The sequence below is a fragment of the Atta cephalotes genome (genome assembly GCF_000143395.1).
Source record: "Atta cephalotes unplaced genomic scaffold scaffold00009, whole genome shotgun sequence".
Taxonomy (NCBI): Eukaryota; Metazoa; Arthropoda; class Insecta; order Hymenoptera; family Formicidae; genus Atta; species Atta cephalotes.
The window spans coordinates 1,177,870-1,194,884 of record NW_012130073.1 but is presented as its reverse complement, the minus strand read 5'-3'; the positions used below and the strand labels follow the sequence as shown (position 1 = coordinate 1,194,884).

Sequence of the window (17,015 nt, the reverse complement as noted above, 5' to 3'; positions counted from 1 at the left end):
GTATATGTGTGTGTATATATATATATATATATATATATATATATATATATATAAAACTTCAAAGAGGAAAGACTTCTCTTAAAAAGAAAATTTTTTTTTAACTTTCCTTTTGATATTATCTTCAAAAAAATAGCTTAATTCAAATCTTCGGGCATAATATAATACCTAAAAAAAATCTTTAAATAGGAAAAATATATGCCAAGTGCAAAAAGGAATCGAATATTAGATTCCTTTTATATAAAAATGGATACGAAATAAATGCAAGCCAAATATTTCATTTTGCCCGGAGTCGCCTGGCATCGCCTGGCGTCGCCCGGCGTCGTCCGGCGTCGCCCAGTGTCGCTAGTCATAGTAGCGTTACGAATTTGGCAAAGGCACGAACATATTCGCAATGACACACATCAAAGCGAGCTCATTTTATATTTTTATGTACTTGGCACCGCGTCACTTGATTTGGTCTTTACATATTTTTCAATTAATTACAAAATTCTCATAAAAAAAAAAATTGAGTGATGACATGGTGGCTTTCTTTTATTCTCTTAAAGTCTCTTTCTTCGCTATTGAGCATATTTCATTTTAAAATGAATTTTTTTACGTGCATGTAATTTAATACTCTGCGTCGGAGTAAATGCTTCAGGAAAATTGCTTGAAAGCCCTAATCAGTGAATGGAGCTACGACGATGTGGGTTGAGAGACTCTGACGTAAATCACTGCTAGTTCATATTATGAGCGCTGCATCAATGATCAACGATAGCAACAGTGTACCGATCTTCGGTGACGTTCGATCGAGGGAGAAAGAGAGAGAAGTTTCACCTGACTAATAAATGGCACTTTCTGATAGATGGAAATACCTCGGTCTGACGCAGGTACGAACTACCGTGATATCGATCTCGACCGACCACTGGAACGTAAATAATTTCCAACGATCCGCGAAATATATCGCCGGAATTTGTCCGAACGCAATCATAAAATGCGTGTTCGTCAAGGGTTTTTGTCGCGGAAATTGCATACGGAAGCATCGATCCTTGTCGTTTGCATGCATTGATCTCTAGAAGTCCATAACTCTTTTTTTTGTCACTCATTAATTTTCTATACTCGACTAAACATAAATCTTACTTTTGCTCTCTATTTCTTGAAAATAAACGCGGGACAGTTGCATTCTGTACTGTGTTGCCAATGTCTTATTCGTGTCTGTCCATGAAGAAATTTTTAGGCAAGGACATTTATCTGAATTTTTTTCGCGCAGGTCACTTCTTGTCTAACAAGTCAGCGCGTGTTTGTGAATATTTTTATCTCTTCGTCTCTTTAGAGAGACTTTCTTCGCTGGTCTCACCTAGGAAAACTGGAAATACTAGAGTAATTGTTGGTTTTACGGATTGGCTCCAAAGAACACAGTTTAGGACCAAAATTTACTTATGATTGAAACGTATGAAATCGGTCAATCTTTATACTAAATTTGGATGTGAAAACTCGAATGAAGCTCAAAATTCTCCAAAGTTCGGGAAACTTTGTGAAAATGCAATTTTTCTGCTTGTTTTACAGTAAAATGTTTCTTAATGAATAAATACTAACTGTGAAAAAAAGAAGTATTCTTCTATTAATTAGGACTCTATTTTTTAGGAGAAAGAAAAATGCTATAATATCTCTTATTTTTATCGCAATTGCACATTTTTATGGTTCGATTCAATAATACTTTAACGAAACTTTTCTCTAGATTATTTATAGTTTTTACAGTAGTATATGTTAATTATGTATAATTATGTACACGTATGGAAATATTTCATCAATTTTTACATAAAATTTTGTGAAATATGCTGAATCTTAATATACGGAACTTTTTGGGATTGCTGATTGCAAATTTGAAAAAATTAAAAAAATCCTAAATTAAAAAAATATAACTTGTTTATATACATGTTAATATTTACGTTTGAAATATGTAACTTTTCGACCGTGACGAAACGGGAAATTTATGTTACTTTTGTAGAGATATATTCTCTAATGTATGTCTGTTCTTTTTTATTTCTCTACCTACACGAGAATCGGATTTTTTTAAGTCTTTTTTTATGTATACTGCAGTCCGTGTTCACTGTTGAACGCTTCGAATGCATTTTACCTCTAATGAAACTTTTTATTGGAGATTACTGAAAGCGTACACTTCTGATATTCGATGTCTACCGATACATGCGATGGTACAACTTTAATATTACATCGTTCTTTTTGATCTCTGAGTACATGATGAGGAAAAAGATACCTTTCGATAAATAGCGGCAATTTTCAACAATTATTAAACATATGTCCAATCTCATCGGCGATTGCGTAATAGCAAAATAGATATCTTGGTACATATGTCACTTGAATTACTCTCACACTTATTGGATAATATTGTGCTTTATTATGTAATGAATTCATAAATAGAAAGTGCAATATATGAACTGCTTTATCCGGTGTCTGGTATATTTGATTATGTGTATTTTTTAAGAATATAGTATATTCAATATGAAACACAATTCCATTTACAAAAAGAAAAACGAAATTTAATTCTTTAACATTATGTTAATAACACTAAAAATTAATTAAATGTAACTTTAAAAGTGAGTAGTAGTTTCTAACATATTTCATCTTATGTTAAATTAACACAAAGATTTGAATGGACCGTTTGGGACATGTCAAATGTGCTATATTTAACATGAACTCAACTGCAGTGTACTTTACACGATTTTAGAAAGATCATATTTCATACAAATCAAAGCACAATGTATACACAGGAGGTTTGAAGGTCAAAGTTTTGGAACATTTACCGACAACGGCATTGCTCGTTTCTTTGATTTACAGAAAATCAGAACCTCTGTCATATCCAGTCATTCTTTGAATGCACTTTTTCGCCTCGCAAAGTAATTGTAAAAAAATGAAGTTAGAAATTATTCAAGTTCGCACCAACTTGTGCGGTACTCAATCCAGCTTCTCTTGTCCATTGCTGATCGAATGTTCGTACCTCACACTTTGCGTGCATCGCGTTGTGGACGCAAGTAACTGCACTCTTGTGCGTATATCAGAGAATATATGAGCGATTGATACACGAGCTTCGTCTCAAAAAAAGTCTATGTCTTGGTCCTCACTCGTCTATGTGAACTATAATAAAGAAAGAAAACTTACTTCTTTAAAAAAAGATAAAAAAAGGCATTAAGAATACGTGCTTCTTGAAAAAAACTATTGTTCCAAATTATAAAACCCAAGTGTAATACTATCTTTTTGTATCAAATTAAAAGGTAGAATTCATCAAGTATTATTATTTTTATTAACTCTTATAATATGTATAATATGTATTTGAAAATAAAAGTCGAATGTAATGGGAGAGTAACAGAAGCGTAAATAATATTTATAGGAAATTGAAACAATGAAATGTAAAAAAGACGTTTACGCTTTAAACTTAAAAGCAATAAATTCATAGTGAAGTCAACAAATAGTATTTATTAGAAACTAGTTAGATATTAGACTATAGAAATTAGTTTATTAGAAACGCTGCTATCTCATATTAGACGCTTATCTCATAATAGGAGGCTTTTCACTATATGTAACATTAATCTTACTCGTTATTATTTGTATATATAGAGGATTTGTTTATCTATAGAGGATTTATTTGTATATATATGGAGGATGTATATATATATATATAAAGGATGATATATTAAAAAATTGTAAAATAAGGTAGTATAATTTCGAACGTGATACAATTCCGAACGAAATAAAATAATCCAATTTTCGAGGTTCAAGTTTGATAACCCTGATCTTATCATGTGGAGAATGAGAAATATTGAAGACACCAAACGAAAAAGAATCAAATTTACACTTCGAAAATTTGATTCAAATTTTATTTTGTTCAGAAATGTTCGAAATTGTATTATTTTATCTTATAGAAGATTCTTATATAAGACTGATTTTGAAAAAATATCTTATATCTGTATAGGAAATAAGTTGAATTATGCTAGCAGATCGTATAATTCAATATACAATCACATGTTTCCATGCTACATAACATAGGAAATAAGGAAAAGATTCTAGATATATGAATTTTTAAGTACAGAAATACGTCAGCAGTACACAATAGAGGGTCTAATTAACTATACTAATTAATAATAAAAACGAGTATGTAGTTGCTGTTACACTTATCTGAGTTCCTTTATAAATGATTCTTCGCTATGAAATTAACAAATGTTTCGCTTAATAAAATTCTTGATACTACAAATCTACGAGATCCAATTCAACTTCTTTTTTTCTTTTTTTTTCTTCTTGTTTTTTTTTTTACAGTTTTTACAGTTTTTATAGTTTTCTGGATAAACGACGAAAAAAACGTCCGCAGTAAAATAGAAAATTGCGCCGATTCGATCGCGTGGGCTGCTCGAAGTAACTTCTCTCCTCGACCTTTAATTTATCTAATTAAAACTCAACTCGTATAAAACCCACTAACAGCGTTTCGACGTGCAAAAGATTATGAAAAGTTGTTTATTGATGGAAACCTATTTGAAAAATCAAACAAAAATGTGACATAATTAATTTTACAAAATCTAGAATTAAAATAATTTATAAGAATGCAAAGTAATTATTGCAAAAAAATTAAATTTTACCGTTGACTTTGTTTTTTACATATAATGAATAAAACGAAATAACGTCTTATTTCTGCAATATATATAAATTAAAAACCATCTCACTTGTTCTCCTGCCTAGAGGCACAAAACTTTCTACGCGAAGCGTTCCTACCATTTCCTCTCCTGTCTAAGTGTGGGCCTCGCTTTGCATGAAATATCATACGCCCCTAGACAAAAAGGGGAGATAGGGTGGACTTCGCTTGTGCATGAAAAGTCCTGCGTCCCTTGCCAGGACGAGAAATGGGGTGGACCTCGCTTTGCGTGGAAAGTCGCAACTTTAAAAATAGGACGTTATTTCGTTTTATTAAAATATAGATGAACAATATCACATATATATCTCAGAAATTAGAAGAGTTTGTAATCAGATTCAAGTGTGCATGATTCAGGATTATATCGACTTTAATTATATGTAAAAATTGAAGTCATTGATAAAGTTTAACCTTTTCGCAATAAATTACCGAATACAATATTTCTTCGCGACATAAATTTCGTATTTTTATTATCGAAAACATTGTAATTTTACATTTATTATTAATTCTTCCTTGTTTATTGGCTCGTTTAAATAAATTTGAAAAATTACGGAAGAATGTAGTGCAATTAATTTTAAATGAAGTTGAAATAATTTCTAAAATATAAATTTCTTTGTGATATAAATTTCATATTTTTTTGTTATCAAAATATCTTATATTAATTATTAAGTTCTCCATATTATGTATATTGGTGTGTTTAAGAAACATAATTTTGGAAAATTATACGAAAACGTAGCGCAATTTTAATTTTAAATCTGGAATGTTGAAAAATAATCTCTAAGAATATGAATTTCTTCGCGAAAATTTTTTCTCTTGTCATTGAAATATAATTCTACATTATTTATTACATTATTAATCCTTCTATGTATATTAATTAAGTAATTATTTAAATAACGTAAATATCCATTTTCTTTTCGCCTTGAACTATTTCGCAGCGAACTTTCAAAATCACGTGTCACGCATGACTTTCTATTAAATAATAAGTATATTAAATGATCAACAGTACTTTCTATCGAGATAGTATGAGATAAAAATCGATCATTAATGCGAATAAGAGTCATCCAATAATATAATGTAATTTCTTCTTGTCATACAATTATAAGATATTTTTCTGAATGACGCTCTCCTTGACAAATTGTCCGGCACATTTTCTGAGAACTTAGCCATCTATCACGCGCGAGAAAAACGTGTAGAAAGTTGAAACTCGGAGGGAATCGCGCGTCCTGATGGCGATGCCCAGAAGCATTCTCCATCGAATCATCGACGAAGTCGTAGGATGTTGATGGTAAAATAAATAAGTGATTCCGCGATTTTTTTTTCATAGAGCCTACGATAGAGAAGGAGTCCCGAGTGGTTCTCTCCGACCTAGTGTTCTCAACTTGGAGAATGTGTGTGTCGCGTCGCGTCGCGTCGCGTCGCGTCGCGTCGCGGCGTCTGTCATGCTGTTTTGAAGTGCGCGGAACGCGCATGCGCGTTTATAGACCCACATAATCAAGAAACCAGCAACCGCATTCCTTATACACGTACTAATGAAACCGTCTCACTATAGTTGTTTCCCCCTTGTGCACACGAGGTCTTTCAATTTTCTCGCTCACTGTCCATCCGGCTGTCTTCAGTGACCCCGCGTGATATATATCTGGTCACAGAGCATGAAGGAAGAGAACTAGGAAGAGAAAGGGAATGAGAGATGTAACTGATGTGAACCTGGCACACAATTTTAACAAAAAAAAATGGATACGTAGCGCGTTTGTACTTTGTTTCAACGGTTTATTATTTCATTTGTATACCTCAAAAAGTAAAAACATAAGTAAAAATAATAATCAGCGCGAAACGATAAGATGTTTTAATTTCGTTTATGTCATTCGAATAAGAAGTCGTTTTTATTCGTTTGTATTCATTTTCCTTTGTATCACAAAAAGTTCGAATATACAGCATTTTTCAAATTTTTGAAAATCCGACATGGGGATAAATCGGTCACTTTAAAAGATATCGAAAAGTGACCTTTGACATTCGAAAGAGAATTGTTCGTACCTCAAAGGGTTCGGTACAAACTGATATAAACGAAGTAAAAACGGTATCCATTTTTATTTTTATTAAAGTTGGTCAATTTAATTCATGTCAGATTAATTCATATTAGACATACAATCGGGAGAAGATGTTAGCGAGATTACAAATGAGCATCTCGCGCAATACGCTCACGCTGTGTGATGAAGATGTCAAAAAATGTATTAAAATATTGAAGCTACTGCGAGATGCGTCTCTCAAGAGTAGTCATAAATGTTATTTAGAAAATAATGCCTGGAAAACGATATTTGCTGGATCATTTCTGTCAAAAATAACAGAATAGTTCAACATCTTAACATTCAGACCGTAGTGGCGTATTTAAAATAATGTTGTATGGCCTTGTTTCCAATTTTATTGTTTATACACGCTCGCCTACAATGTGTAACTCTCTATACATATCAGTTATTGCAAAGAATTTTGCTAAGTCTAAAGGCTTAGGACGCTCGCAAGGAATGCAAGAGATCCAAGTTCAACTCCCGGCCGAGGCAATATTTTTCGCAATAAGTTTATTATAGTTTTTTAAGATTAATTTGGGAAATTTGGGAGGATTATTAATATTTCAGATTGATTGCGTGATTGAAAATCTGACAATCATATCGGCATGCAATTATCATTTCTGAAATTAATCTATTTATATGAATATAATTTATATGAATATATATAATAGTTCAACATCTTAACATTCAGATCACAGTGGCGCTTCATATTTAAAGTAATGTATTTAACATAAACGATCTTGTTTCCAATCTTATTGAAAAATAACAGAATTCTAATGAGAAAAAGACAGAACAAAGATGTAAGAAAGAACGAAGATGTACATAATATAAAATCGTACACGCATGAAGAAATGCCGCTAGAATATGAGGAAAGTAATGTGAATCTCTCTCGCATTCTTACCGCGGTGATCCATAGCCTCAAGCAATGGCCCAAATGCCTGACATACATAACGTGCGTAACTGCACTACCTAAATACTTGTACAAAATTCTATTAGTTTCCGACTGAAAGATTTTGACGTTTGCAAACGTGTATTACATACATTATTTATGACTTCTGTAATTGCTTGAATTATGATACTATGCTTTCTAAATTTGACGATTGACTGAAGAAAATTATAATACTCGAAGATTATAATACTCGACCCAAGATATTCGAAGACAACGAACGACAATACTGTAACAAAAAGTTACTTTTTTTTAGCATAAAAACAAAATTGATTTTTTTGAGGGCACTAAAAAGTGTGTCTTCTTCATCAAAATTGCATAAAAAGTTATTATATTTTAATATATCTTAATATATTATATCATTATTATGATATATATATATATATATTGAAGAAATTTTATTGAAATCAAAATTAAATATGTTATTACAGGATTTTTAGCTCTTAAAAGGAATTTATTGTCGATAATAATTACATATTTGTAATTAATATAAAGTTTAAGTTGGTGATTTATATAAGCTATTAAGGATCTATCAAATATTTTTCACAATTATGTTATACAAGTTTGAAAATTTTTCTGTAATAAGTGATAATAAACGATTTATTAAGACCATATAATATGAATAGACAGCAAGTAAGGGAAAAGCTAAAAGGCACTGTCAACTCCGTTATAACCAATGCTGTAATTCAGCGCAAACTTTTTGCCGTTACAGCTTTCGAAGAGTAAGATTCCGAAGTTTATATCGAGCGTAAGTTCTTATCTAAGTTTGGCGATCGTTATAACATCAACAAAAACTTCAAAAAGTTTGATAAATGCGAGCAAGTTTGATAATTTCAAACTCGAGATGCAGGTTCTAGATTTAAAAAAAAATATGGCGCTTTCACGATATTTTTCATGTAAAAGATCAATATTTTTGTTTAATATCTATCTTTATTCTTAAAGAATAATTTTGACACACGTTTTTCAAAAAACGAATGCTTTGGATAATAATGAAATCGCGTTTTATCAATTGCAGCAGCCATAGAATGTATCGAATCCGAGACGGGATGCAGGAGGTGCAGAGACGGGACGTGTGCCAGATGCGCTGTATTGTTACATCAGGGTACTTGTGTGCACACCTGCCCATCAGGCTTCGTCGCCGACTGGTCCACCCGGGACGAATACATGGGTCGTGTCTGTCGAGAGACCGGCTACATGTTCGGCCTCACCGGTAGCCAGGTCGCGATTTTGGTAGGGGTGGTCTCCGGTACAACTATCTGTATCTTCATCATCCTCTGCGGCGCGATAGTCGTACACCGACGTAAGAAGAAAGCAGTGAAGCTGGCCCAGCAGTTTGAGGACAGGTATTCTTTTCAATTTTCTTTTTACTCTATCACTTAATTACCCGTAGTGATTCATTGAGCGTTCTTGTGCATTTCAGCGCAGAGAGAAGAGAATTTCTGAAACACCTAGCGACGCTCCGTGGAGAGGCTAATACTTTCCTCGCTATGCTCAATGATACTAGAAGACAGGTCAGAGAGTTGTACTACTCGGGAAATAACGGAGATGGTGCCGTCGGAATTCAAGCGTACAGGTACAAACAGTAGAAAAATTAGATTTTTCTAATGTTAATCCGTTGAGAGTCGTTGTAGCAAAAATTAATTTGTCAAATATTAAATAAAATATTGTAGAAAAATATACTAGAAGATTGGACACTTCTAATAGAAATTATGCTAATGTGTTCTCTAATAAATCTCTTATGAATATCTCTCTTTTTAATAAAAAGAATCTATTGAAAATTTAATGAGCTCTTATTAATCTTTATTGATATTGATACAGACCAGTGCTGCGTGACCTGGCGAGGATACTGGTTCTCGTGAATAGGAGAGACGATGAGATACCACTTCCGCCCGACGATTGGCAACGACTATTCTCATGGGCAGAGCGGTTGTTGAGAAGATATAAAAGGCACAGTTCTCCAGAAGTAAGATTGTTATGACAAATATTTCTATTTGAAGTGAAAACGACAAATAAGCGCTATCAATATCATCTCACACTTTCAATTCTTTTTCACGCTAGTCCCTAAAGCATTTTGGTGAGTCACATACCAGTTGTATGCAAAAAGCATAGCATTACGAGAATTCCCCGCGTAAAAGCTCCCTTCTCTCTTTCAACGACAGGCTGTTTTTTTTTTATAAAACGTGTATGAAACATTGCCGAACTGTATTCATTACCCTTTTATAACTTAAAGGTGGCTCAGCTCGTGACATTCCTGCAACAGCCGACCAGCAACCCCGTCCAAATGACCTCGTTATCGGCGCAACCGGTCACGACATCGCAGCCACCACTTCAACCTGTATACGAACCGAGAAGCACCCCCACTAATCTCACCACATTCCAAGCGAACGTGCCTCTCGCGACGTTCCAAGCGAGTGATAAATCGAGCATCAGTCCAGCGAGTTCGAGCCTCGGCTACACAAAGGACAGCAGTCCCCTCGGTTCGAGTTTGGGTCAAAATAGTGCTTTAGGCATTTACAGCAGTGAAAAGTTCAGCCCGAACGGCTCAACAATCGGTCAAACGACACCTCTCGTCTACGGAAATAATCTGAAGCGAACAGGATCGAGGGCGACGAGTGACTGTCAAGAATTGCAGACCATCTCTGCGTTTAATCGCAGTTACAATGGCACGCTGCCTTTGGAGACCAACAACATCCGTGCATTACACGATGAGTGCGCAGTCAACGATGGTTTAGATCGCGACTTGAATCCTCAATGGAAGTTTCAGAGTAGCCCCGTAGAGGCGGCCAATTACACCATTCTGTCGGACTGGTCGCCAGCTCACGATTATCTCATCGATGATTTCACAATTCTCGGTTTTCGGCCGCAGGACGAAATCACTACGGAATTGTAGTATCGACTAATAGTGAAATATAACAAGATCCAAACAAGACTTGTAAAGGAAGAGAGAGTTGTGCAAATGCTTGCGCATTTCAAATACCATCATTTAAACAATATTTTAAAAATTCTCAACAATCTTCTTTGACAATTCTGTAACGATACTTTGTATTGTATTAACGAGATTTAAATCAATTGTGTTATTTATGAAAAAGGATCGTATGAAATTAATTCTATCTGTTACATTCGGCAATCTATGCGTGTTACTCGATAATGCGATATCGATGTTAGGTTTGCTTTTTATTGTTGCACTCTTGGAATATATACTGAAAATGGCATAACTAATTAGCGCTCTTTCTAACATATATCTGTCCTCGTCTGTTTATTTTATTGCGATACGCATGCATCTATTGTCTACAATTTTGAAAATTCTTTATTATTATAAAGGTGTATCGCGTGTAAAGTTAGGCAACTGTATGCCATTATTATCTAGTCTAGTGCAAGCGCAAACAGATTTTAAATAGATAAGAACAGACATATGTTAGGAACATTTTTGCTATATTATTCAGATTGAATGGCACTTCCAGTTTATTCTAAGGCTGCACTGAATTTCAGTGAAACTTTTTTCTTTTTTTCGACAAATTTAAATATATATCTGTTTTATTTCAAATCAGTACACTAGTTCAGCTATAAAAAATAAACTCATTTTCTAATTATCAATAATATTGATAATTAGGAAATATATGAGTAATAAATAATCCTACGATCAATATGAGATACAGACAAATATCGTTAAAAATACGAAGAATTCTCATTAAATTAAATATAATGAAAAAAACAATCGAAAATTTGTCGCTTGTAAAATTTGTAAACTTGAATAAACTTGAATTTTCTATTGTTTTCTTCACATCGCTCTAAAGTGAAATGTTGAATACGAATGATATATTTTTATAAAATCTTGAATTTCTAATGAAACAGTATTTATGTTTTAATTAAATTCTATCTTTAAAGAACATATTCAAGTACACTGTGCAATAAGGAAGGTACAATGATACCAAATTGTAAAATCTCTGTACAAACATTGGTCTTTATTTAATTTCTCTGTATCGTACACATCTAATAACAATTATTTTATATTATATAGTGTACTAGTCAATATTTTCGTTTGTTCACATCGAAATGTTGAAGTGTATCTTTGTGACTTTCATACATCCGCATTTACATAGTTATACAATTTTTATTGATAAATTTTTAATACGTAGGGTGGGAAAGTTACTTTATAAAACCGTTATCGTTCATTTTTTCTGAAAAATAATTCGTTATCATTACTTTTTCGTTATTTCCTTGTAATTTGTTATCATTATCGTTACTCAAAAAGTAATGACTCGTTACAATTTCTGTTATTTTTTCACCGAATTTTGATAACTTTTTTTTAGGAGTAGCATCCAATCGTCTTGGTCACTAATTTACTAATTCAACACGAGATCTACTGGCTATGATGGTTGCGATTAATTGCAACGTGATCAAACATAACAAAATATAACATTTTCTTTTTTTGAAACTCTCTTGTGCATGTTTCATATACATGTATTGTGTACAAAGTAACGATTACATTCGCTACCGTTATAAAAAATAATTGCATAATTATTAACGTTACAAATAAGGAAAATTAACATAATCATTACTGGAAAAAAATAATTGTAACGATAACGACGTTTACAAGTAATGCATTACTTTCCCCTACAAATTTGCAATCATTAATGTCAATGAAGTTGAATATCATATGATTCGCAGAGTGCGCATTATATTTATTTATACATTGCATTTTAAGAATTCACGTTCCACTCAAGTTATAATAGCCATAACAGTGTAAACTTGACAACAAAATGGAAAGAAGCGAATCATACAGTTGCAATTTTATTCACATAAACGAATACACATAAACATACTAAACATACAGTATTTAAGTTGAACGTGTCATTATATATATGTATGACCAAAGTGGTCACTTGTACAAATTTATGTAAATACTGAAATGATGTAATTAATATTTTAGTAATAAATATAAGAAGGTATAAAATATATATATATAAATATATATATATATATATATATATATATATATATAGATATATATACTTTGCCAACTTTTTGAGAGTTTAAATTTTCATCTATTTTCGCATACCTTTAAATTAAATTAAATTAAAATTCTTCAAAATCTCGTAATCATAATCTTTACTTTTCAGCGAGTTCTTAAATGATTCTTGATTTTCTCTATTTTTTAAGAATTTGAATTTCTTGATTCCAAGACTTAATATTTACATTTAAAATCTTCGCAATTATGATTCTTCGAATTATATCTTCGAAAATTAATTAATATTACTTTTTAGTTGTTTACATATTTGATTATTTACCATCTGAGCGTTTGGAATTAATTAACATTTAAGAATTAACATTTAAGAATTAAAATTCTTTTCAATAATTAATTAATATCGTAAATGTAGATAATAACGAATTAATCGATAAAATTATTATCGGTATTTATAAGATAATAATTATATACGTTAGTAAAGTAAGAGCTGTCTCACACACACACACACACACACACACACACACACACTTCCCTAACTGTACTAACGTCTATAATTATTAACATTATCTTATAAATACCGACAAAAATTTAATTATCTCAAAAATATCCGGAAAATATGATCTAACAAGAAGTCGCGCTATTAAAAAAATCTAAAAATTTATTTAAAGAGAAAGATTTATCATCAAGTAGATTATAGGAAGTGATATTTAAAGTTCTGAAAATTTCCCAGAATTTTAGGAATTTCGTGAATTTCTAAGAATTAAAATTCTAGAAATTCAGAACATCGAATTGGAAATCGAGAATTGAAAATTAACAACATAAAACATCAGCAAATATAAAGCGAACTTGAGTTTTGTGTAAAATTATGCGGATCATAAAATAAGGAAGATTTTACGTGCTTTCATAATCGTGTGGTTTTCCCGCCACCGGAAACGAGCGAGGCAAGCGCGTGACTGGGACTGCGCGCGCAACTTTAGCGAGACGGGAAGGGGCCAGCTGGCGCATTTACCTGAAGGAATGCGAGCGGACCGTGCAAGATTTCATCGGAAAACAGGCCGCATAATTTCTTTTTCGGCACCGTCAGGCCCCCCCCGTCGGGCGAAAGTCGCCTAACGGACCGGTCCCGCGACCGTCTACTCGGCGATGCCCCGCGCGCGTAAGTTCCTGCGGGGTGGGCGAGGGGCCGCCATGACAGTTGTCGTATTTTCTGTTAACCGCGAGAGCACGTAGACCGCGCTGGGGCGACATTCCCGTGAAATTCTCGTGCGACTTGGCGTCTGTGACAACCGAAAGCGATCGTCCCGCGTCCGGCTTTGTCGGGCTGACCGTCGCGATAGTCGAAGAGACGGTAGGCGAGGGCGCGTGGCCATTATCGGAGATTTGTTTGTGGGTGTCAGTGGCGAGGTGAGACGCCGGGAGAGGCAGGTAGGCAGGCAGTCAGCAGCGTGAAACGAAGGAACGTGAGGATTTGAGGAACGAGCCGAACGAGGAGGAACGAAGAGGAACGAGGCGATGAGACGGCTTCTGCGGACTCCCCACTACCCTTAATCTCCGACGGCTCTCCTTGCCCCTCCCCTCCGCTAGCCCTGCCTCTCCCCGCGCGTTCCCTGGATCGGGACGGGCGCGCGTCTCTCCCCCGTCAGCGCGCGCGTATGTGTGCGTGAGACTTGTAGCAGAGGAGGCGAGGAGGAGGCGGCTCCAGGCCGACGGAGAACGAGATGCGAGAACCGCCGACGGCACCGCGCACCACGTGAGTTGTAATTTGCCCGCGTACATCCATTAGATAGCCAGGATACCCGGGTACGCCGAACCGTATTGCGTTGCGCCGCGGCGCGCCGCTCCGCGCCGCGCGTCTGTCCGAGTTCGTATCCCCCTCGCCCCGAGTCCGCGTAGCACGTCCATCTTGTTGGCCCCTTGTCCCCGTTGCTCTCTGTGACTCTGTGTATGAAGGAGCGAACGCGCTAAATCCAACCGTCGGCGACTACGATGTACGCGATGTACATCGGTGAACGATACCCGACGAAGGATGTTCGCCGATGACACGTCGATGGTCGTCGCGGCCGTTGGTACGCATCCGTTTCTTTCTTCGTCACGGCCACGGCTGCTCCGGCGGCCGCGCCATTAAAGATCCATCCATTCCGGATCCCGTTCATCCCGCGTCTTTCGTGTCTCGTCACTCTCGTCTCTTCCCCCTTGTTATTCTTATGGCTTAAGGGCGTTATCGGGGTAGAATTTTGTTTCGAGCGCAAAAAAAAAAATGGGAGAAGAATAGAAAGAGATGGAAAGATACGAGAGAGCGACGGCTAAAAGGAGTCCATCGTTTGGTTGTGGCGCGTACGGCGTACCAAAGGATGACTCACTCTTTCTCGCTCGCGGCCGAGCGACCAAAGCGACAAGAGCGACGAGAGAAGAGCGCCGCGAGGTTAAAATGTAATCGTCGTACATCTACGCGGCGTTCCTTCTTCGTCATCGTCGTCGTCATCGCGAATGGCGTCTTCCCGCCCTCGCTCGCTCGCTCGCTCGCTCACTCGCTCGCTTCACGCGAATGTTTACGTGGACTCGGACGCGATCATGAACGATTATTTGCTCGCGGTTCGCCCATCGCCTTCGTGGCAACGGCTGACTTTTCGAGGTTAAATGGACGATCACGTTTCGCCAGATTTTAAATGACGCAACGGCTGCCGCATATCGGTAATCGCGATATAGGACTTTGTCGAGAAAAAGTCACGTACATGGCACGAAATCGCGCTCTTTTTATTAGACGTATACTTTAAAACCGCAAATCGTGCAAGGATCAAAGCATTTGTTCCCACAATAGCAATATGGTGCGCATTTTTCATGATATCGTTGTGAATCGATATTACACAACGAAAAGTCGTTACAAATCCAGTACATTTGCGCATTATACGTTATTTAATTAACGCGCACACCGCTTTCGCACGTTAATTAAGCCTGTGTTAAAAGGCCGATGTATTCACTCGTCTGAGATTCTCCCAGATTCCCCAATCGACTTCTTCGTCTTTCACCTCGATTCTTGGCTGCTGCGAATAACGTGTGTGTGTTTGTTTATCCGTTACTCGTTAGTAGTATTTTTGACTTAGCAAGTAATGGAGCGATTCTCGAGACTAACCTTACATAATACATTTTGCAGGATGAAAAATGAAGTATGTCAGACACGTTTAATTAATATTCTTCAGTGAACGAAGATGAATAGTGAGCAGCATGCATTGCCAGCGACTACGCAGGCACAACAAGAGGTGAGATACTTTCCAGTCGCAAAACAGGCTATACACCAAACTACAAATGCGCAAATTACGATTACACAAATGCACTTGTGCTGACTTTAGATATATTGAGACATTTGTATAATGAGCTTTATTAATTTACGGATTGTTCACTTTTAGTCTGCGTGCTGGAATGAATTGTGTCAGAGATTAGATTTCTAATTTTACAAACCTTTATAGAATTCAAGTTCATATATGACGTTTGATTATTGTTTCAAAGCAATGTTTCATTTACATTTTATTTTGTTACTTACAATTATTTTATCCACGATAAATGCCTTTAGAGTATTAGGTATTTGAACTTTATATGATTACTCTTTAAATTTCTTGGAGTGAAATCTTACTCCAAAAGAGTTAAAATACTGCCACTTTGAATAGAAGTCAAAAATTTGCATTCTTGAATAAGAGTGGTAGATTTTTATTTTTTTTCTTTTGGAGGGAGTCATTCCAAAGGAAAGAAATTTAATATATTTTTTTTTTTTTTGGAGTGAATCTCACTCCAAAAGAATGAAAATCTGCCATTCTTATTCAAGAATGCAAATTTTTACTCTTTTTCAATAACGATAGTATCTTGACTCTTTTTTGGAGTAAGATTTCATTTCAAAAAATTTAGAGAATACACAAGTCAAATTGCTGTAATTTATAGTTCCTTAAGTTAGAAATGCTTGTAGCGTACATACATTACATATAAGATTGCTTATGCTTTCTTCTCTACTCTACTCTTGTAATTCTAACATTTTGCTTCTCCCGTTGTCTTTATGCGTTATATTTTAACATATCAAGCTCTAACAGATTGCATGTATTTAAGTTCGAAAATGTAATGCGCCTTTACGATTATATCGTACGGTCTGACATAGGTGTGGATATACAGCGTTTGCCTCAAGGTTCACATTCTCTATATAATATAGAAAGACCACTTCGTAGAGTAAATTCATTGATAATGAATATCGATGATATCCTTCCTGTTATGAGAGGGGGAGAGGAAGAGGAGAGAAAGAGAGAGTGAGAGAGAAGGGGGAGAGAGGGAAGGGGGAGGGAGAGAGAGAGAGAGAGAGAGAGAGAGAGAGAGAGAGAGAGAGAGAGAGAG

The 17,015-nt window shown here is 35.3% G+C and overlaps 2 protein-coding genes across 2 annotated transcripts in view; both read left to right on the top strand.

Moving 5' to 3' along the window:
• Positions 1-10,568, top strand: part of LOC105627446 — a 25,808-nt gene extending 15,240 nt beyond the window's left edge. Inside the window, exons 2-5 of the mRNA XM_012208729.1 lie at positions 8,694-9,021; positions 9,099-9,251; positions 9,497-9,641; positions 9,909-10,568. Of these exons, the coding sequence (XP_012064119.1) occupies positions 8,694-9,021; positions 9,099-9,251; positions 9,497-9,641; positions 9,909-10,568 (1,286 nt within the window). The remainder of the gene's footprint in view (positions 1-8,693; positions 9,022-9,098; positions 9,252-9,496; positions 9,642-9,908) is intronic.
• Positions 10,569-15,850: 5,282 nt separating this feature from the next.
• LOC105627445 (zinc finger protein 256-like) overlaps positions 15,851-17,015 on the top strand; it is a 13,501-nt gene continuing 12,336 nt past the window's right edge. The window contains exon 1 of the mRNA XM_012208728.1: positions 15,851-15,901. Within this exon, the coding sequence (XP_012064118.1) occupies positions 15,851-15,901 (51 nt within the window). The remainder of the gene's footprint in view (positions 15,902-17,015) is intronic.